This window comes from Oncorhynchus gorbuscha, linkage group LG11 (genome assembly GCF_021184085.1).
Source record: "Oncorhynchus gorbuscha isolate QuinsamMale2020 ecotype Even-year linkage group LG11, OgorEven_v1.0, whole genome shotgun sequence".
Classification (NCBI taxonomy): Eukaryota; Metazoa; Chordata; class Actinopteri; order Salmoniformes; family Salmonidae; genus Oncorhynchus; species Oncorhynchus gorbuscha.
This window is the reverse complement of record NC_060183.1, coordinates 57,678,200-57,700,361: the sequence shown is the minus strand read 5'-3', so window position 1 is coordinate 57,700,361 and position 22,162 is coordinate 57,678,200. Positions and strand designations below refer to the sequence as shown.

General features: G+C 40.6%; 1 protein-coding gene and 1 long non-coding RNA gene across 8 annotated transcripts; one reads left to right on the top strand and one right to left on the bottom strand.

Moving 5' to 3' along the window:
• Nucleotides 1-10,913: 10,913 nt before the first annotated feature.
• LOC124049012 lies at nt 10,914-13,596 on the bottom strand. Its single transcript, XR_006841339.1, has 3 exons — nt 13,534-13,596; nt 11,815-11,851; nt 10,914-11,437 (listed from the first exon to the last, which is right to left on the bottom strand). It is a non-coding gene; the product is annotated as an uncharacterized LOC124049012 (long non-coding RNA).
• A 2,255-nt stretch (nt 13,597-15,851) lies between these two features.
• Nucleotides 15,852-21,155, top strand: si:ch211-222n4.2 (uncharacterized protein LOC101885505 homolog). 7 transcript variants are annotated; one of them, XM_046370278.1, is made up of 7 exons: nt 15,852-17,595; nt 18,362-18,409; nt 18,599-18,746; nt 18,829-19,048; nt 20,430-20,530; nt 20,636-20,686; nt 20,774-21,155. In XM_046370278.1, the coding sequence occupies exons 1-7, from the start codon at nt 17,340-17,342 to the stop codon at nt 20,907-20,909; spliced, it is 960 nt and encodes a 319-aa protein (XP_046226234.1). In that variant the 5' UTR covers nt 15,852-17,339; the 3' UTR covers nt 20,910-21,155. The 7 variants fall into 7 exon arrangements, with proteins under 7 accessions (XP_046226234.1, XP_046226236.1, XP_046226239.1 ...); XM_046370280.1 differs by having other exon boundaries at nt 15,853-17,595; nt 18,611-18,746; XM_046370283.1 differs by having other exon boundaries at nt 15,854-17,595; nt 18,629-18,746.
• Nucleotides 21,156-22,162: the final 1,007 nt, after the last annotated feature.

The window sequence follows — 22,162 nt, the reverse complement described above, 5'->3', positions numbered from 1 at the left end:
TCGGACTTAGAAAAATCGATTTGAACGGTGATCCAACTCGGAATTGCAACTTGAACTCAAACCTCCTTTTAGAGTACTGATGTGATTTTACCTCGTATTTCTCCGAGTTCCCAGTTGATTTGAAGGCGGCAGACATTTAGCAATCGCGTGACGCAGCAGTCTGCCGGGTGGGGCGTTATACGTTCCTTCATTGGATTTCTAGCAACTTTCTATACCTCTGGCAACCGTGCCATGCAATGCACCCTGATCTAAAGAGTCAGACAAATAGGAAAAATGTGCTAGACCCTTCGTTAAATCAAATTCTCGAGGTAGAAATATAGCAAAAATATGATCAATGGCTCATTCGAGAGAATACAGCCTCCGGAATGGCGCAGTGCTAGAGGCATCACTACAGACCCAGGTTCAATCCTGGGCTGTATCACAACCACCCATCTTAATCATTTATTTTTATGGGCCAGTCTGAGATATGTATGTTTTTTTTGCAACACTGCCAAGAAGGCCAGCATCCCGGAGTCGCATCTTTACTGTTGACATTGAGACTGGTGTTTTGCGGGTACTATTTAATGAAGCTGCCAGTTGAGGACTTGAGGTGTCTGTTTTTCAAACTAGATACTCTAATGTACTTGTCCTCTTGCTCAGTTGTGCACTGGGGCATCCCACTCTTTCTATTCTGGTTAGACAGTTTGCACTGTTCTATGAAGGGAGTAGTACACAGCGTTGTACGAGATCTTCAGTTTCTTGGCAATTTCTCGCATGGAATAGCCTTCATTTCTCAGAACAAGTATAGACGAGTTTCAGAAGAAAGTTATTTGTTTCTGGCCATTTTGAGCCTGTAATCGAAACCCCAAATGCTGATGCTCAAAATACTCAACTAGTCTAAAGAAGGCCAGTTTTATTGCTTCTTTAATCAGACCAGTTTTCAGCTGTGCTAACATAATTGCAAAAGGGTTTCTAATAATCATTCAGCCTTTTAAAATGATAAACTTGGATTAGCTAACACAATGTGCCATTGGAACACAGGAGTGATGGTTGCTGATAATTGGCCTCTGTATGCCTATGTAGATATTCCATACAAAATCAGCTGTTTCAAGCTACAATAGTCATTTACAACATTAACAATGTCTACACTTCATTTTGGATCAATTTGATGTTATTTTAATGGGCAAAAGAAATGTGCTTTTCTTTCAAAAACAAGGACATTTCTAAGTGACCCCAAACTTTTGAACGGTATATATACAAGTACCAGTCAAAAGTTTGGAAACACCTACTCATTCAAGGCTTTTCTTTATATTTACTATTTTCTACATTGTAGAATAATAGTGAAGACATCAAAACTATGAAATAAAACATGGAATCATGAAGTAACCAAAAAAGTGTTAAACAAATCAAAATATATTTTGAAAGTAGCCACACTTTGCCTTTGACAGCTTTGCACACTCTTGGCATTTTCTCGATTAACTTCATGAGGAATGCTTTTCCAATCGTCTTGAAGGAGTTCCCACAGATGCTGAGCACTTTTTGGCTGCTTTTCCTTCACTCTGCGTTCCAACTCATCCCAAACCATCACAATTGGGTTGAGGTCAGGTGATTGTGGAGGCCAGGACATCTGATGCAGCACTCAATCACCCTCCTTCTTGGTCAAATAACCCTTACATTTACATTACATTTAAGTCATTTAGCAGACGCTCTTATCCAGAGCAACTTACAAATTGGAGGCGTGTTGGGTCATTGTCCTGTTGAAAAGCAAATGATCGTCCCACTAAGCGCAAATCAGATGGGATGGCGTATCGCTGCAGAATGCTGTGGTAGCCATGCTGGTTAAGTGTGCCTTGAATTCTAAATAAATCACTGACAGTGTCACCAGCAAAGCACCCCTCACCATCACACCTTCTCCATGCTTCACGGTGGGAACCACACATGCAGAGATATCTGTTCACCTACTGTAAGTCTCACAAGGACACAACAGTTGGATTCAAAAATCTCAAATTTGGACTTTTCAGATCAAAGGACAGATTTACACCAGTCTAATGTCCATTGCTCCTTTAGTAGTGGTTTCTTTGCAGCAATTGGACCATGAAGGCTTGATTCACACTGTCTCCTCTGAACAGTTAATGTTGAGATGTGTCTGTTACTTGAACTCTGTGAAGCATTTATTTGTGCTACAATTTGAGGCTGGTAACTCGAATTAACATATCCTCTGCAGCTGAGATACAGTTGAAGTCGGAAATTTACATACACCTTGGCCAAATACATTTAAACTCCGTTTTTTTTCTCACAATTCCTGACATTTAATCCTAGTAAGAATTCCCTGTCTTAGGCAAGTTAGGATCACCACTTTATTTTTAAAATGTGAATTCTCAGAATAAGAGTAGAGAGAATGATTTATTTCAAGTTTTATTTTTTCATCACATTCCCAGTGGGTCAGAAGTTGACATACACTCAATTTAGTATTTGGTAGCATTGCCTTTACATTTTTTTTTTACTTGGGTCAAGCATTTTGTGTCGCCTTCCACAAGCTTCCCACAATAAGTTGGGTGAGTTTTGGCCCATTCCTCCTGACAGAGCTGGTGTAATTCAGTCAGATTTGTAGGCCTCCTTGCTCGCAAACGCTTTTTCAGTTCTGCCCACAAATGTCCTATGGGTTTGAGGTCAGGGCATTGTGATGGCCACTCCAATACCTTGACTTTGTTGTCCTTAAGCCATTTTGCCACAACTTTGGAAGTATGCTTGGGGTCATTGTCCGTTTTGAAGACCCATTTGTGACCAAGCTTTAACTTCCTGACTGATGTCTTGAGATATTTCCACATAATTGTCTTCCTCATGATGCCATCTATTTTGTGAATTAAACCAGTCCCTCCTGCAGCAAAGCAACCCCACAGCATGCTGCAGCCACCCCCGTGCTTCACGGTTGGAATGGTTTTCTTCGGCTTACAAGTCTCACCCTTTTTCCTCCAAACATAACGATGATCACTATGGCCAAACAGTTCCAATTTTGTTTCATTAGACCAGAGGACATTTCTCCAAAAAGTACAATCTTTGTCCCCATGTGCAGTTGAAAACCGTAGTCTGGCTTTTCTTATGGCGGTTTGGAGCAGTGGCTTCTTCCTTGCGGAGCTGCCTTTCAGGTTATGTCGATATAGGACTTGTTTTACTGTGGATATAGATACTTTTGTATCTGTTTCATCCAGCATCTTCACAAGGTCATTTGCTGTTGTTGTGGGATTGATTTGTACTTTTCGCGCAAAAGTATGTTCTTCTCTAGGAGACAGAACGCGTCTCCTTCTTATGGTCCTATGGTGTTTACACTTGCGTACTAATGTTTGTACAGATGATCGTGGTACCTTCAGGCGTTTGGAAATTCCTCCCAAGGATGAACCAGACTTGGGGAGGTCTACAATTTATTTTCTGAGGTCTTGGCTGATTTCTTTTGATTTTCCAATGATGTCAAGCATAGAGGCACTGTGTTTGAAGGTAGGCCTTGAAATACATCCACAGGTACACCTCCAATTGACTCAAATGATGTCAATTAGCTTATCAGATGCTTCTAAAGTCATGACATAATTTTCTGGAATTTTCCAAGCTGTTTAAAGGCACAGTTCACATACACTAAGTTATCTTCTGACCCACTGGAATTGTGATACAGTGAATTATAAGTGAAATGATCAAACAATTAAACAATTATTGGAAAAATGACTTGTCATGTACGAAGTACAGTGCCTTGCGAAAGTATTCGGCCCCCTTGAACTTTGCGACCTTTTGCCACATTTCAGGGTTCAAACATAAATATATAAAACTATTTTTTTGTGAAGAATCAACAACAAGTGGGACACAACCATGAAGTGGAAAAACATTTATTGGATATTTCAAACTTTTTTAACAAATCAAAAACTGAATAATTGGGTGTGCAAAATTATTCAGCCCCTTTACTTTCAGTGCAGCAAACTCTCTCCAGAAGTTCAGTGAGGATCTCTGAATGATCCAATGTTGACCTAAATGACTAATGATGATAAATACAATCCACCTGTGTGTAATCAAGTCTCCGTATAAATGCACCTGCACTGTGATAGTCTCAGAGGTCCGTTAAAAGCACAGAGAGCATCATGAAGAACAAGGAACACACCAGGCAGGTCCGAGATACTGCTGTGAAGAAGTTTAAAGCCGGATTTGGATACAAATCCCAAGCTTTAAACATCCCAAGGAGCACTGTGCAAGCGATAATATTGAAATGGAAGGAGTATCAGACCACTGCAAATCTACCAAGACCTGGCCGTCCCTCTAAACTTTCAGCACATACAAGGAGAAGACTGATCAGAGATGCAGCCAAGAGGCCCATGATCACTCTGGATGAACTGCAGAGATCTGCAGCTGAGGTGGGAGACTCTGTCCATAGGACAACAATCAGTCGTATATTGCACAAATCTGGCCTTTATGGAAGAGTGGCAAGAAGAAAGCCATTTCTTAAAGATATCCATAAAAAGTGTTGTTTAAAGTTTGCCACAAGCCACCTGGGAGACACACCAAACATGTGGAAGAAGGTGCTCTGTTCAGATGAAACCAAAATTGAACTTTTTGGCAACAATGCAAAACGTTATGTTTGGTGTAAAAGCAACACAGCTCATCACCCTGAACACACCATCCCCACTGTCAAACATGGTGGTGGCAGCATCATGGTCTGGGCCTGCTTTTCTTCAGCAGGGACAGGGAAGATGGTTAAAATTGATGGGAAGATGGTTGGAGCCAAATACAGGACCATTCTGGAAGAAAACCTGATGGAGTCTGCAAAAGACCTGAGACTGGGACGGAGATTTGTCTTCCAACAAGACAATGATCCAAAACATAAAGCAAAATCTACAATGGAATGGTTAAAAAATAAACATATCCAGGTGTTAGAATGGCCAAGTCAAAGTCCAGACCTGAATCCAATCGAGAATCTGTGGAAAGAACTGAAAACTGCTGTTCACAAATGCTCTCCATCCAACCTCATGGAGCTCGAGCTGTTTTGCAAGGAGTAATGGGAAAAAATGTCAGTCTCTCGATGTGCAAAACTGATAGAGACATACCCCAAGCGACTTACAGCTGTAATTGCAGCAAAAGGTGGCGCTACAAAGTATTAACTTAAGGGGGCTGAATCATTTTGCACGCCCAATTTTTCAGTTTTTGATTTGTTAAAAAAGTTTGAAATATCCAATAAATGTCGTTGCACTTCATGATTGTGTCCCACTTGTTGATTCTTCACAAAAGAATACAGTTTTATATCTTTGTTTGAAGCCTGAAATGTGGCAAAAGGTCGCAAAGTTCAAGGGGGCCGAATACTTTCGCAAGGCACTGTATATGTCCTAACCGACTTGCCAAAACTATAGTTTGCTAACAAGAAATTTGTGGAGTGGTTGAAAAACGAGTTTTAATGACTCCAACCTAAGTGTATGTAAACTTCCGACTTCAACTGTAACTTTGGGTCTTCCTTTCCTTTGGCGGTCCTGATGAGAGCCAGTTTCATCATAGCGCTTGATGGTTTTTCGACTGCACTTTAAGAAACTTTAAAAGGTTTTGAAATGTTCCACATTGACTGACCTTCATTTCTTAAAGTAATTATGGACTGTCGTTTGTCTTTGCTTATTTGAGCTGTTCTTGACATAATATGGACTTGGTATTTTACCAAATAGGGCTATCTTCTCTTCTGTACACTACCCCTACCAAGTAACAACACAACTGATTGGCTCAAACACATTAATCAATCAATCAAATGTATTTATAAAGCCCTTCTTACATCAGCTGATGTCACAAAGTGCTGCACAGAAACCCAGCCTAAAACCCCAAACAGCAAGCAATGCAGGTGTAGAAGCACGTTGGCTAGGAAAAACTCCCTAGAAATGCCAGAACCTAGGAAGAAACCTAGAGAGGAACCAGGCTATGAGGGGTGGTGCCCGGTGGAGATTATAACAGAACATGGCCAAGATGTTAAAATGTTCATAAATAAAATGTTCAAATAATAATAATCTGTTTTTGTCGAGGGTGCAACAGGTCAGCACCTCAGGAGTAAATGTCAGTTGGCTATTCAGAGTATATCTACTGCTCCTGCTGTCTCTAGAGAGTTGAAAACAGCAAGTCTGGGACAGGTAGCATGTCCGGTGAACAGGTCAGGATCCCAAAGCCGCAGGCAGAACAGTTGAAACTGGAGGAGCAGCATGGCCATTAAGAAGGAAAGAAATTCCATTAACTTTTAACAAGGCACACCTGTTAATTGAAATACATTCCAGGTGACGACGTCATGAAGCTGGTTGAAGAATCTCAAATATAAAATATATTTTGATATGAATATGATTTGTTTAACACTTTTTTGTTTGAACCCTTGAATGAGCAGGTGTGTCAAAACGTCTGACTGGTACTGTATATCATTCAGTTCATAAAGTCCCATACAAACGTTCTCTTTTTTTGCTTTCTTGTGTAAGGCAGCTCCAAAATGCAGGTGTTTCAGCCTAGCTCAGTGCTTTCTGTGGTTGTGGGGTAGCAAGTGAAAAATACGGAGTGTAGGGGTTAGTAATGTTCTCTAGTTGCTCCGTGACTAGCTTGGTGTTTTGTCACTCATGGGGATCCTATGTCAACGCAGAATCTATGGGTAGAGCTTGAAAATTCAAGCCCCTTGGGTGCTGCCATACAGTTATATTACGAGCGCCCATCCAAGAAGGCTCGAGGTCATTACCCACAGATAAAATGTCAAATCACGTTACATCTACAGTAGCTTTGATTGGACAGCGTCAAACGTCATACTTTCCAAATCTTAGCTAGGAGTCATCATCATGAATCAAGTCAACAATCTACTGGCAAATCCTTGTCATATGAAGGGAAATAATGAATCATTGGACATAAACATTACACAACATTTCCAACAACAAGTTGGAAATCGCAAAATCAACAGTGACTGGTTTGGAAGGAATCAGTGGCTAACAGCAAGCATTGCAAAGCAATCACTAGCCTGCTATTCAGTGGAGTGGGTGTGTGGTCCAAGTCTGAGGTTATGGGTCTCTTTTCCAAGCTTAAAAGGATAAACATTCGACATTGGCCTTGCTGTCAATCCAGCATCACTTCTACCGTGCTCAAAACAACTGGAAACTCGGACATTTCAGACTTCAATGAGATCAAGACAACTGGGAACTGGAAAAAGAAAATAGCTCTGACTGGGAAAATACGTTTTGAACGGTCATCCAAATCGGAATTGCAAGTCTGGAACTCTGCCTCTTTCTAGAGCTCCTGACCTGAAGATCACTGACGCCATCGTGATTCGACTTTGTTTTTTCAGAGTTCCGCGCCACCTTCCTGTTCAAGTGAGCACAGAACAACAATGTGAGTTCAAAAAAGTATTCTATGCTGCTGCATAAATTATGTAATATGCCAGGGAGATATGTATACTGTAGCTAAGAAAGTAATACTAAGTGTATGTTCTGTAGTAAGCAGTTAGTAGCCCATGTGCCTCACCCTAATAATTTGGTCCCTTTTCCCCACATAATTTAACCTACTGTTCTGACTTGGTAGAGCACATGTAGCCTATAGCCTTTTATTAAGAAATGTAATTATCTAATATTGTAAGAGCTTTCATTGTCTGCTTATGTGCCCCTCTTATTTATCCTACGGTTCTAACTTGGTGTACATGGAGAATACTGTAAGAACGACCCATGTTCTGAATTCTGTCACAGTACATTTCAAAAGTGCTGAACAAAAAGTTATATTGACTACGCCCGTTCTAGCTCGCTCCTCAATTTCTTAATTGAAATTACGGATTGCCTCTTATGCGCTCGTCGTCACCTTATGCCATAGTTTGTACATCTCAATTGACAGTAGAAACCACATTTGTTAAAGCAAGTCAGCCATATCAGCGATGTTTTTTTTTAAGGCAGCAAATTAGGCTGAATGAACTGTTTTGCTACCAGTCAAGGCTCAGCTGATAGCCAGGTCTAGTAGTGTTGGGACTGCTGTTGGGACAGCTTTATATAGGCCCTAACAGTTTGTGGGCACCGTTTGTCACCGTTATAGTGCAATGAATGTATTGTTTAGTGTTGTGTAGTGGCGTTGCTGGCATGCATAGATTTTTTTCCCTGTTTTCCCCACCAAGATGTACATGCTAAAATCGTCACTGATGATAGACATTTTCGCAATCTAAAAGTCGTATTCCTATTTAATTCCAGTGTAGTGAGAGAGACTTTATCATGGTGATCCCTCAAGCATTTCTCCATGCTTGAACGCCAATAACTCAGATACACATGAAAACATGAAATGACCCAGGGAATCGATAGAACATCACTCAGATGCACAAAAACATTTTAACGTTCAAAATGGGTGAACCTTTTATTTAAGCATGAAGTGATTTCGTCCGTCTGTGACCAAGAGAAACTGGTCTTCTTTCAATTCTATGAAATGATTTAGTATTTGTTCATGTGGAAAGCTCTAAGTCCGGCTAAGAATATCACATCGAGATGAAACCACGATGGCTGGACTCGCTAGACTGTCATCATTCATATGCAGTCTCCCTAGGCCAAAGATACTTTTGAGGAGATGGGAAACTCCATTGGAATCATATTAACGGTCATTGTGAATCTTACCCATGCGTTGTCAATGGGCTGTGCGGTTCATTCTGGCCGATTCTGGGACAAGGAGTTCACTCCTTCAAGAAGTGAATGTCAGTCTATTGGACGCTAGCTCAATAACCCAACATTAGCATGAATTACGTGAACAAGTACAACATTACAAATATTTTCAGCAATGTGAGATAATTAACTTGTTCTCTGTAATATTGTATAGCATTGAAATCGTGACATTTCATACCTTTGAGGAAAATAGGCAGATTTCTCAACTAATACCCTAGCCGTCTTCGAGAGGATCAAAACCGTAATGTATAATGGGTAAATTGACTGACTGATCTAAAAATGATAATGTAGTTATTTATGATGCCATGCTCTAGATAATTGCCAGATAACATGTTAATTTATATATTATTATTATTAATTTCTCTAGTGTAAGCCGCCTCTAATGTCGTTTTAGAGAACGTGGCAGTACGTCCAACCGGCATCACAACTGCAGAATACGTGTAACCATACCAACCCAGGACATCCACATCTGGCTTCTTCCCTGAGGGATCGTCTGAGACCAGCCACCCAGACAGCTGATGAAACTGTGGGTTTGTGCAACCAAAGAATTTCCGCACAAACTGTCAAAAACCGTCTCAGGGAAGCTCATTTGCGTGCTTGTCGTCCTCACCAGGGTCTTGACTTGACTGCAGTTTGGCGTCGTACCCAACTTCAGTGGGAAAATGCTCACCTTTGATGGCCACTGGCACTCTGGAGAAGTGTGCTCTCTACGGATGAATCACGTGCAATCAACTATGGCAGACAACGTGATGGCAGATGGTTTGCTGATGTCAACGTTGTGAACAGAGTGCCCCATGGTGGCGGTGTGGTTTTGATATGGGCAGATATAAGCTACGGACAACGAACACAATAGTAATATTATCAATGGCAATTTGAATGCACGTGACGAGATCATGAGGCCCATTGTCGTGACATTTATCCGCCGCCATCACGTCATGTTTCAGCATGATAATGCACAGCCCAATGTCACAAGGATCTGTACACAATTCCTGGAAGCTGAAAATGTCCCAATTCTACCATGGCCTGCATACTCACCAGACATGTCACCCATTGAGCATGTTTTGGATTCTCTGGATTGAAGTGTACGACAGCGTGTTCCAGTTCCCGCCAATATCCATAATCGTTGCACAGCTATTGAAGAGGAGTGGGACAACATTTCACAGGTCACAATCAACAGCCTGATCAACTCTTTGCGAAGGAGATCAATCTGCATGAAGCAAATGGTGGTCACACCAGATACTGACTGCCCCCCCCCCTACTTTTTTTAAGGGTATCTGTGACCAACAGATGCATATCTGTATTCCCAGTCATGTGAAATCCATAGATTAGGCCCTAATGAATTTATTTCAATTGACTGATTTTCTTATATGAACTGTAACTCAGTCAAATCTTTGAAATTGTTGCATGTTGCATTCATAATTTTGTTCAGTGTAGTAACCAACGCCAAGGTGGCCCGTAAAGTTTTTCACAGAGCCAGCTTGTCTCTGTCTGATATTATTGTGATGCCTAGACAGCATGTGGGTGCTCATTATATACACACTAACTATAGCTAAATAACATTGCAATATTTAATGACGTTTTGCCAGCAAGATTGATCTGTTAGAATATCTCATTTGAATTCCAGAAGATGGACAATCAAGACTAATAGTGAGAGGTGGAAATGCATTGAACCAGAGGCAGGTAGGCTACAGGTAGGGATGCAGGCAGAGGATGATTAACCTGTGCCCCCACACATTGACTCTGTACCGGTACCCCCTTTATATAGTCTCGCTACAACACCCAAAAGTACTCGTTACATTTTGAATGCTTAGCAGGACAAGAAAATTATCACATTTTTGCACTTATCAAGAGAACACCCCTGGTCATCCCTACTGTCTCTGATCTGGCAGTCTCACTAAACCCAAATACTTTTTTTTGTAAATTATGTGAGTGTTGGGGTGTGCCCCTAGGTATCTGTAAATTAAAAAATAATAATAATGCCATCTGGTTTGCCTAACATATATATTATATTTATACTTTTACTTTTGATACTTAAGTATATTTAAAACCAAATACTTTTAGACTTTTACTCTAATAGTATTTTACTGGGTGGCTGTCACTTTTACTTGAGTCACTTTCTATTAGGGTATCTTTGCCTATAATCAAGTACAACAATTTGGTACTTTCCACCCCTGTGTAAATGCAACAAGTACTGATACTGTATCATAAAATAGTACTCACAGCTTTCCGAGAAAAACGTGTCCAGAAGTTTAGCAAGCGTGCTCGGAAGTCTTTCAATGTTTTTATTTTATTAACAGTAACATGCCAAACATAACAGCCAGAGGGATTCCATAAAGAAATTAGAAAAAAATAAAAATGATCCACATTATATCAATTCAAATACAGACATGTAGCGAATACATTTTAACATTTTGTTTTGTATACGTTTTAACGACTCTAAATAGTTTTCCAAATCAGATTTAAAAATGAAGGGGATTATTCTTGTGTATCAAAATTTTTCCTAATAAAATTGTTATGCACTTGAGTGAGGACCCAAAAGCGGTATTCAAAAACAGAGTCCTTTAATGTTAACACAGGGAAGACATAGATCCTCTTCAGATGTAGATAATGGAAAAATAGACAACCCGCAGAGAGGGCGACAAATGAAACAAAAAGTCCTTCTGATAATTACAAAAGAGCCCCCTTCTTAGCAGCAGAGGAGAATAGCTGGGTTAAGCGGCGACAGGCTGCAGGTCTCTCTGGGTAGGCGCGGGTCGTAGAGGAACAGTGGAACCTGATCTCACGTAGCATCAGATGAACTGGACACAGTACAAACGATAAGACAGTTAGCTGAGTACAGGATGCACTTGCCAGGCAGATTCCGACAGGACGGGGCGGGACAGGGATGAAGCAAACGAGACGATAGTTTGTTTCTGGCATGAGAAACTCAAACGAGAATCTGACAAAGAAAGAAGCAGGAACAGAGAGAGAAATAGAGACCTAATCAGAGGGAAAAGGGAACAGGTGGGAAAAGGGTGAACGAGGTAGTTAGAGGAGATGAGGAACAGCTGGAAGAGGAGAGAAAGAGAAGGTAACCTAATACAACCAGCAGAGGGAGACAGAGTGAAGAGAGAACAGGAACAAGACATAATATGATAAGACATGACAAAAATAAAGAGATTTATAACATACTCACGTTCAATTGTGGAGTCAGTGTAGTAAAATATGTCAAACTGTGAAATTTCAATGTTTGTATGTAATTTGAGGCCAAGATATAGTTTTACATCAGTCCAGAACACTTCAGTATATAAACAATGACAGAATAAGTGTTCAATAGATTGTTTCTAGTTCACAAAAACTGCATTCACTGGTAACATCAGATATATATTTAGAAATCAAGCTATTACACGGATAGAATCTATGGATAATCTTAAAGGAGATCTCCTTTACTTTATTGGTCACCATAAATATGTGTGGAGTGAGCCAAGCATTGGCGCCAGTTTACATCAAACACTGAAGCCCAACAAAATATTGCAGAGGAAATAGACTTCCTGTAGAAAATATCCCTTAATAAACGATGAATTTCGTATCTAGTAGACCAATGCCATTCACATGGATATCGCTTACAATAGATGTTCCAAAATATGCATTATTCTGAAGTAAAGTTTTTATCCCACTAGGTATAGCTTTAATAACTGTGCATATTCCTTGCTTGAAACCTCAACCTTTATCTTTCCATAAATTCTCTCCGTGTAAATAGATTCCCACTAATATTAAATAATTGGCTGACAAGGACAATGTTTTTCGAGAACCAGGAAGTTTACCCACAATATATGGACATTGTAGTAAAAAATTAAGCCCTCTGAACTAGAGGTCGACCGATTAATCGGAATGGCCGATAAATTAGGGCGGATTTCAAGTTTTCATAACAACCGGAAATCGTATTTATGGGCGCCGATTTGACGCTTTTTTTTACACCTTTATTTAGTTAAGCAAATCAGTTAAGAACACATTCTTATTTTCAATGACGGCCTAGGAACGGTGGGTTAACTGCCTCGTTCAGGGGCAGAAAGACAGATTTTCACCTTGTCAACTCGGGGGATCCAATCTTGCAACCTTACAGTTAACTAGTCCAACGCAATAACGACCGGCCTAGGAACGGTGGGTTAACTGCCTCGTTACAGATTTTCACCTTGTCAACTCGGGGGATCCAATCTTGCAACCTTACAGTTAACTAGTCCAACGCAATAACGACTTGCCTCTCTCTCGTTGCACTCCACAAGGAGACTGCCTGTTACGCAAATGCAGTAAGCCAAGGTAAGTTGCTAGCTAGCATTAAACTTATCTTATAAAAACAATCAATCATAATCACTAGTTAACTACACATGGTTGATGATATTACTAGATATTATCTAGCGTGTCCTGTGTTGAATATAATCTGACTGAGCATACAAGTATCTAAGTATCTGACTGAGCGGTGGTAGGCAGAAGCAGGTGCGTAAATATTCATTCAAACAGCACTTTCGTGCATTTTGCCAGCACGTCTTCGTTGTGCATCAAGCATTGCACTGTTTATGACTTCAAACCTATCAACTCCCGAGATGAGGCTGGTGTGACCGAAGTGTAATGGCTGGCTAGTTAGCGCACGCTAATAGCGTTTCAAACTTCACTCGCTCTGAGCCCTGGGGTGGTTGTTTCCCTTGCTCTGCATGGGTAACGCTGCTTCGATGTGGTGGCTGTTGTTGTTGTGTTGCTGGTTCGAGCCCAGGGAGGTGCGAGGAGAGGGACGGAAGCTATACTGTTACACTGGCAATACTAAAGTGCCTATAAGAACATCCGATAGTCAAAGGTTAATGAAATACAAATGGTATAGAGGGAAATAGTCCTATAATAACTACAACCTAAAACTTCTTACCTGGGAATATTGAAGACTTATGTTAAAAGGAACCACCAGCTTTCATATGTCCTCATGTTCTGAGCAAGGAACTGAAACGTTAGCTTTCTTACATAGCACATATTGCACTTTTACGTTCTTCTCCAACACTTTGTTTTGGCATTATTTAAACCAAATTTAACATGTTTCATTATCTACTTGAGGCTAAATAGATTTTATTGATGTATTATATTAAGTTAAAATAAGTGTTAACTTGTTAGGGAAGTGCTCCCGCTGTGGGAACATCAATCAGCGGAAATTTCAAGTGCGCCACGTATAGTTTTTGATAAAACTCAAACTTTCATTAAAATGCACATACAAGGTACTGAATTAAAGCTACACTCGTTGTGAATCTATCCACCGAGTCAGATTTGTAAAATGCTTTTCGGCAAAAGCATGAGAAGCTATTATCTGATAGCATGTATCCCCCAAAATACTGCAACGTCACCTAACGACAGATTTTGCGATAGCCGGGGGCTACTCAAAACGCAGAAATAAAATATAAAACATTCATTACCTTTGACAAGCTTCTTTCTTGGCACTCCTAGATGTCCCATAAACATCATTTGGGTCTTTTTTCGATTAAATCGGTCCATATATAGCCTAGATATCGATCTATGAAGACTGTGTGAACAACGGAAAAAAATAGCGTTTTCTAACGTAACGTCATTTTTTTAAATTAAAAAAGTAGACGATAAACTTTCACAAAACACTTCGAAATACTTTTGTAATGCAACTTTAGGTATTGGTACACGTTAATAAGCGATAAAATTGATCACGAGGCGATGTCAATTCTATAGGTGTCCGTCTGGAAATAATGTCCGGAAAAATCTCAACCAAAATATCCGGTCGGATACTGAAGAAATTGCTTGTCTCTTCTTCGTTTGACCAAGAAACAAATCGTAGGCAAATGACAAGACTGTTGACATCGTGTGGAAGCTGTAGGTATTGCAACCTCGACCTCATTTAATCTGGTTCACCTTTAACAATTCTTGGAAGTGGCGCATGGATATTTTTTTCCCATTTTCAGTGATCAGATTTTCCTGCACTTTGATGAAAAGCACGTTCTGTTATAGTCACAGCCGTGATTTAACCCGTTTTAGAAACGTCTGAGTGTTTTCTATCCACACATACTAATCATATGCATATACTATATTCCTGGCATGAATAGCAGGGTGCTGAAATGTTGCTCGATTTTTAACAAAAAGCTGCGGAAATTCGCAACTTCCCTAATTAATTCAGTATTGTTGTAATTGTCATTATTACAAATAAATAAATAAAATATTTTTTGAAATCGGCCAATTAATTGGTAGCGGCTTTTTTGGTCCTCCAATAATCAGTGTCGGCGTTGAAAAATCATAACCTTCCTTGAAGACTTTTTGTTTTGTGACAGATTCAGTTACAGGGTTCAAATTAAGATCACCAAAAATCTTACGGCTGTGAATGATCTTTACACCGAGGTAGGTTACAGTATCTTTTTCAGATATGTTACAATCTGATGGATTAACAGCTCCTTTCAAAACACACATCTCACATTTGGAAAGATTTAATGCCAAACCTGAGATTTTGGAGAACTGCTTCACGATATCCAATGCTAATCTAGTGACACATTTTATTTTATTTTAAATGGTGTCATCCGCCAGTTGGGATATCTCGATCTCTCTGGCCTGGAATGTAATGCCTTCAAATGGACTTTTATGAACTAATGAGCATAAAATTTGAGATACTAACAAAAATTCTAAAAAAGGTGAAGTTGGACAACCTTGTCGTATTCCTTTGTAAATGTTAAATATTGAGGATGTTCCATGACAGAATTTGATACAGCTATTGCCACCATTAAATAGAGTCCTAATAGCATCAACAGCAAAAAACGACCACATTTACAATCAAAGATAAAATTGTGACTTACTGTATCAAATGCTTTCTGAAAATCCAAATATAGGATAACAGGGAAGTCATCCAATAGATCACAATACTCAACCAAGTCTAACACCAGCCTCAGATTATTAGATATGTAAATATCATAAACCCTGATTGTGACATTCATCAATCAGATCATTCAAGCAAGACTTGAACCTTTTTGCAATGATTATGGCTAGAATTTTGTAGTTGTTATTTAGGAGTGTGATTGGATGCCAATTATCAATATTTAAGAGATCCTTGTGTGGTTTAGGTATAAGAGTAATAACCCCTTGCTTCAGAGAGGCAGGTAGTTCTCCCTTCTTTATAGCCTCCAAGGCTTCAAGTAACAATGTTGCTATTTCTTCAGAGGTTTTTTCTTCCCAATACGATGAGAGACATCCACAGCCATATCCATATATCCATCGGAGAAGTCCTGTGCCACACGGTTACAGATGTCTCTTACTAAGCCTTCACATTCTCATCCTGGTCCTCGGGGACACCGTAAAGCCTAGCCCCCACCTTCTCCGGAACGCTCTGCTTCCGATAAGCGCTCTTGCATGTCTGTAATGGTCTTCTACTGTGCAGTGCATTTCTCAGAAGTAGCCGTTTTTGCAAGTTTAAGCTCTTCGATACTCTTGTATGCATGACTCAGAGAGGTTGTTTTCGCGTATCATTTTCTCCAGACCATTGGCTCTTTCGTTTATCTTTGCAGAGACAGCATCGACTATGTTGACCTGTAGTTCGCGCAAAGAGAATTATGTCTTTCTCTTTTTGGGTACAGGGCTATTGACTGGATTTTCAGAATCAACCGAATGTCCAGAATCCTCCATTGCTTCTCCCGAGGAGTCAGATGGCGTGTTTTCTCCAATGTATGAGTGCTCAGCTAGAAACTGCCTTCTCTTTGCTCTTTCGCACATTTTTTCCTTCCATTTCTCAAAGTTTCAGATCAAATTAGCGGTCAACTAAGCGTTGTTCTCTATTGTGTTTACTATAAGCCAAGTTCTGTTAACTTTTATCCCTCTCATACGTACTTAAATGTAAGGTTACTCGGAGCAAGCTGAAATCTCGTCTGCACTCGCCGCCATCTTCAGCACCCCCAGTCTTGCGATGTTGCTCACCTAGGTTTGGAAATTCTGCTTCACATAGTATTCATGGTATTCACAGGGTGCTTTGTACACCAAAATGTCAGTCGGAACCGGTCCAGACCCGCACTTAATTTCTAAGAAATAAAGTAATGAAAGTTGAATTGAAAATGAAATTATTTGCCTTTATCGTTTCTGTATGCTTGTCTATATGTGTTATTGCAAAGACGAGACAGACATTTACAGTGCTTGCGTTCGAATGGTAGAACGTTCAGATACGTTTTTATTTCCCGCCACCGGAGCAACACATTGTGGTTGTCATGGCAACGTTGTATGGTAGTAGTGCATGTCCACTAAGGAGAGTGAAAAGGGAAATAAATCGTTGTCGGTAGTGCCTGTGGGTAATCGGTGTATTTTTATTTTTTCCTAGCTGTCTCGTAAAATTGTTTCTAAACTTTGCATATTGTGGAGGTGAACAATCCATTTAACCGGGAACGTTTACTGCACGATTTATTTATTTTACTAGGCAAGTCAGTTAAGAACAAATTCTTATTTTCAATGACGGCCTAGGAACAGTGGGTTTAACTAGCAGAACGACCTTGTCAGCTCGGGGGTTTGAACTTGCAACCTTCCGGTTACTCGTGCAACGCTCTAACCACTAGGCTACCCTGCCGCCCCGGCAGCATTATGCATGCGGATAGAATGACCTGTTGTTATTTGTTAGTCTAGCTAGCTACTATGTAGCTAAGTTAGCCAGCCAGTTAAAAAAACTGTCGTGTTGCGAGCTAACCGTATAGTTTAGCTATGTCAGGCAACAGTCTTCCGCCTGTGCGAAATCTACCCCACTGGTCCCGCGTTGGATGTCTTGACAAGCCTTGCTTTCCACTACCACGTCCTTTCCCGTTTAACCACCTTGAACCGTTGTCCGATTCACCCCGAGGGGACATGGATACTCGCGTTGCATCGCTTCAGAGGAATATTCAGTTCCTGCAACTACAGCACAAGGACACTCTTCAGAAGCTACACGGTGAAATAGATGACCTCAGACGGGAAAATAAAGGTGAGTCAAACCTGTCCTCGTGTCTTTGCTGATGTTTTGATTTCCAAAAGCTTCATAGGCAGCATATTTGTCATGGTTTTGAGCACCATAATTTTCATCTTTGCACAGTAACGTTATACATCATGTTACTAAGTTAAAATAGCATATACAATGTATGGCCTTTCCCCTTAACTATACCAATGCCACAATTTAAGCTAGACTACTGCCTTTCTTTCCATACAGCCTAATAGGTCCACATTTTATGGGTAGCCACTAGCCAGCAATAATTTGTATATGATAAAGTTCTTTAGTGGAAATCTGTATCTGTAATACATGTTTGTTTGCACGTTTTTTAGCATGATAATCACACAGGGATCTGAGGATGAGGCACTGCTGACAGAGGTGACACACTATAGCCTAGCGCTAGTGGTTGCATAGTGATACAGTTATTGAATGAGGAAAATGAAAGGATGGTGAGTATCTCACCGTGGGAGGCGGTGGAATGCAGTATCATTTTACAGAACAGACAAGCTTCTCTATATCGCCTCCGCATCCTATCCCCCTACAAAGAGATATTTTAATCCCGTTAAAAAGAATCACATGGGTCCTCTGTCTTCACTCTGTCAGATCAGCGAGACACATAGTGCCAAGGTTGCTCAAAGGACCTTGTTAGAAGAGCTTATAAACAGCACGGCAGTTGAGGTATGCTGTTGCTGCCACCTGTCATGTCTACTTCTGTTCTGTGTCATGTCTTCTACATGACCTCTCTTTGACTTTGATGTTACAGAGCTGCAGTATAAGCTGATCATGGAGCCTTCAAAGTCTTGCAGAAAAGGTAGGCTTCAATCATCTCTTCAATCATCTTTGCTGGAACAAGTGGGCTAGGTCTATTGGGACCAAGAAAGCATTGGCTCTTGGACTTTCAGATCTGTGGTCGTTAGATATTACTTTTCACAACATCTCTTTAAGTTTCCCATAATAGAAATCAATGAACAATAATTGTGTAAGCTTGTGTGGTGCGTATGCCTACCTATTGGGGAAGGTATTTCTTTAGGATCAAGCCACTGGAGCACAAGGCCACCGACACAGGGCAGTGAGGCTCAGAGAGAGAGAGTGATCTACCTGGAGCAACCTTTACAAGACACATGCCCATCTCGAGACCCATGGCTCAGGTAAGCATCCATACCTCTACCCCCTAGTTCATCTTCTCCAAAAGTGTCTCGTCTAAAAACACTTGTTTGACCCCCACGGAAGCAGTATAGCGGGGGACGGTTGTGTGGCTCACGCCTACACTGAGAACACTGGAGTGGCAAAGCTTGAACACGAGTCAGAGTTGAGGGGAGGCCTTATCACCTCTCTACAACCCCTCCGGATCCACAGCAGCCCATCCCATCCCCCCCGACCCCCCACCCTTCAGGAATGTGAGGTTATCATACGGCAGCTCTACAACGCCAACAGCCTGCAGTCTCAGGAGGTCAGATGTCATCCTCTGACACATCATGCTATTGCACAGTCCCTTATAGCATTGGCCAACATAACTATGGTTTAGAACAGTGGTAATCAATATTTTCTGAGTCAAGATCACTTTCGCAGTCAAAAAGCAAGTGGCGATCTACTGCTCAGATTTAGCTTTTTTACATTAACCTCATACAGTTTTGTAGGAATACGGTTTGGGCAGTAGGCCTAAAACATTATCACAGCATATTGGCTATATGATTGGCCTGCCAATATTGTTAATCAGACCATATTATATTTCAAAACTCAAGCTTTGATAATAAAATATATCATTGGTTTAGCACTTGTGAGGCACTGTGGAGCATGAATTGAAATAATTAGCTTTTTTATTTTACTGGGCTGATGGTACCTGCATCTGATGGTCAACAAGGTCAAATCAGGACGATTACCGTTCAAAACTATTTTTCCCAACCGCCTCTCACGGTCCCTGCTCTCTCCTTCCTTTCCTCCGGTAAGACTGACCAGAGAGAGGGGACACAGTCTTCCACCTGATGGCGAAACTCAAGTCGCACTGCATCTGCCTCATGCACAAATTCATGTTGTTCCTATATCCCTTAATATTAAATTTGACACGTCGAGCTGCTAATAATAATAAAACGCAGGGCTATCGATACTTAGCTACTCATTTATTGCAGTTGCAGCCTGAAGAATCGTGTTTTATAATAGTGTTGAATATAGACTTAAAATCACTCATAAAAACAGCAGCTCTTGGCTGTATTCTTTGACAGTCTTCTCTGTGGTCATGGTTTTAAAAGTTATTAAATCTTACGTAGGCTAGTAGCCTATTAAACTTGGCTATGGCCAGGGTCATGGAAGCTCTGTAACCACAGTGATTTGAGCTATCCGACTGGGCAGCGCAGTAGGTGCACTCGATTTAGTCGCAGATTTGCCAGTCCGCCAGGTAGGCGGAGTTTGTCTCATGGGAAAACTTTGCTTACCCGGTGCGCAGGACTTTTGAATCAAGTGCACCTGCCAGCAACAGCTCAACACAATTTTTTTTAAAAGCCTTTATTGTTCGTTGGCTTTTCTACAGAAATATTTGGTGATTGACTAGGAATGCCTTGAAGATCGCGATCGACCGGTTGGCAACCACTGATTTAAAATGATTCTACTAAAACCGGTCATTTTGTGCAGCAGACAATTAAAATAGATTGTCACATTGTAAAACCATAAACTACATAAATATTTCTTACATTTACAAAGGCACGCATGATTTGTCATATGCCCAATAGCTAGTTGTTTTCTGACCATGTTCTCCATAACTGAATGTAAAGTTTACATGGAGAACTGAGTGTTTTTTCAGTGAAGTATCGCTCTCCCTGATGGTTTGTTTCATATAGATTATACGTGTGAAGGCTGTCCTCCAAGACATTGTGTTCAACAAGAAAATCACTCCTGAGAACTACATCATGACAAAGGCCTACCTTGCTGACAGCACCAGGTAAACAGCAGTTTTGTAGGCATCTTGTCCACCTGAATAAGTCATTTATATAAAGAATTTTAAAAATACAGGTAAATTGTACAATACATTTGATTTCCCTCTCAGCAAGGCAGAGAAGTTTCCCCAACTAGCACTTCAACCACTTCCCAAGAGAATGTAAGTGAATCTTTCCTAATCTCTTATACAAGAACATTAACCTTGGTAGTGGAACAGCTATCTTCCATGTCCCTGTACCCTTTCTAGGTCTGGGAACCAGGCAGGGGTGACAGAGAGGGTGATCCTCCCAGCCCTCAAACAGCACCTGAGCTCCAGCATCGCAGAGAGGCAGAAAAGGACCCAGGCTGTACAGAGGAGCAGGCTGAGGAGAACAGTGCATTGAGAGGGACAAAGAGTACAGCAGGCCAGCCAGCACCACAGAACCAAAGCCTCTTTAAATAAGATCAGAACCAGCTCCTATTATGGCCATTGAAGGACTTAAATTACCACTGAATGAATGTTAACAGTACCTGTCAAAAGTTTGGACACGCCTACTAATTCCAGGGTTTCTTTGTTTTTACTATTTTCTACATTGTAGAAATACATCTACATTGTAGAAAATAGTGAAGGGAAAAGGGGATACGTAGTCAGTTGTCCAACTGAATGTATTCAACCGAAATGTGTCTTCCGCATTTAACCCAACCCCTCTGAATCAGAGGAGCTACCTTAATTGACATCCACGTCTTCGGCGCCCGGGGAACAGTGTGTTTACTGCCTTGCCCGGGCAGAACGACTGATTTTTATCTTGTCAGCTCAGGGATTCAATCCAGCAACTTTCCAGTTACTGGCCCAACACTAACCACTACGCTACCTGCATATGGAATCATGTAGTAACCAAAAAAAGTGTTATTTATATTTTATAATATATTATATTTTATTTGAGATTCTTCAAAATAGCCACCATTTGTCTTGACAGCTTTGCACACTTTTGCCATTCTCTTAACCAGCTTCATGAGCTAGTCACCTGGAATGCATTTCAATTAACAGGTGTGCCTTGTTAAAAGTTAATTTCTGGAATTTTTCATTCTTAATGCGTTTCAGTCAATCAGTTGTCACAACACAAGGTAGGGGTGGTATGCAGAATATAGCCCTATTTGGTAAAAGACCAAGTCCATATTTTGGCAAGAACAGCACAAATAAGCAAAGAGAAAACAACACTACATCATTACTTTAAAACATGAAGGTCAGTCAATCTGGAAAATTAAGAACTTTGAAACTTTCTTCAAGTAGTCGCTAAAACCATCAAGCGCCATGATGAAACTGGCTCATGATGACCACCACAGGAAAGGAAGACCCATAATTACCTCTGCTGCAGAGGATAAGTTAGAATTAACTGCACCTCAGATTGCAGCCCAAATAAAATCTTCAGGGTCCAAGTAACAGAAAAATCAACATCTGTTCAGAGGAGACTGTGTGAAATCAGGCCTTCGTGGTTGAATTACTGCACAGAACCACTACTAAAGGACACCAATAAAAAAAAACACTTGGCCAAGAAACATGAGCAATGGACATTGGAGATCTGTCCTTTGGGCTGATGAGTCCAAATGTGAGATTTTTGGTTATAACCGCCAAGTCTTAGTGAGATAGAGTAGGTGA